The 309-nt window shown below is 43.7% G+C and overlaps 1 protein-coding gene across 1 annotated transcript in view; it reads left to right on the top strand.

Moving 5' to 3' along the window:
- The window catches only part of CSUI_000975 (lysosomal cobalamin protein), a 5872-nt gene that overhangs the window by 2212 nt on the left and 3351 nt on the right, over window positions 1-309 (top strand). The window contains exon 3 of the mRNA XM_068061181.1: window positions 261-308. Within this exon, the coding sequence (XP_067926846.1) occupies window positions 261-308 (48 nt within the window). The remainder of the gene's footprint in view (window positions 1-260; window position 309) is intronic.

Raw genomic sequence — 309 nt, 5'->3', positions numbered from 1 at the left:
ATGTATATGGGCGTGAATAGTAGGTGATGGATAGTCTTAGGTGGATACATGTCTTCATGCTTGCACAGAACACTCTAGGTTGTTCACAGTCATATACGAATATACACAGATGTACGTGTATGCAGGCATATATAATCCTCATCTTGTATGCAGATGTGCACTTGTCTCATGTGTATAGAGCGCAAGCTGTAAAAGATGCACATACACATGATAGAATGATAGAGAAAGGACAGGAATACGCCTGTGTTTGTGTTTCTCAGATGGCTCCGCGTTATGCCTCCTTCGGCTCTCAGACCTTCTCACCCCAGG

This window comes from Cystoisospora suis, assembly GCF_002600585.1.
Source record: "Cystoisospora suis strain Wien I chromosome Unknown contig_380, whole genome shotgun sequence".
Taxonomy (NCBI): Eukaryota; Apicomplexa; class Conoidasida; order Eucoccidiorida; family Sarcocystidae; genus Cystoisospora; species Cystoisospora suis.
Note: the sequence above shows the minus strand (reverse complement) of the source record. Positions and strands in the feature narration are given on the sequence as shown.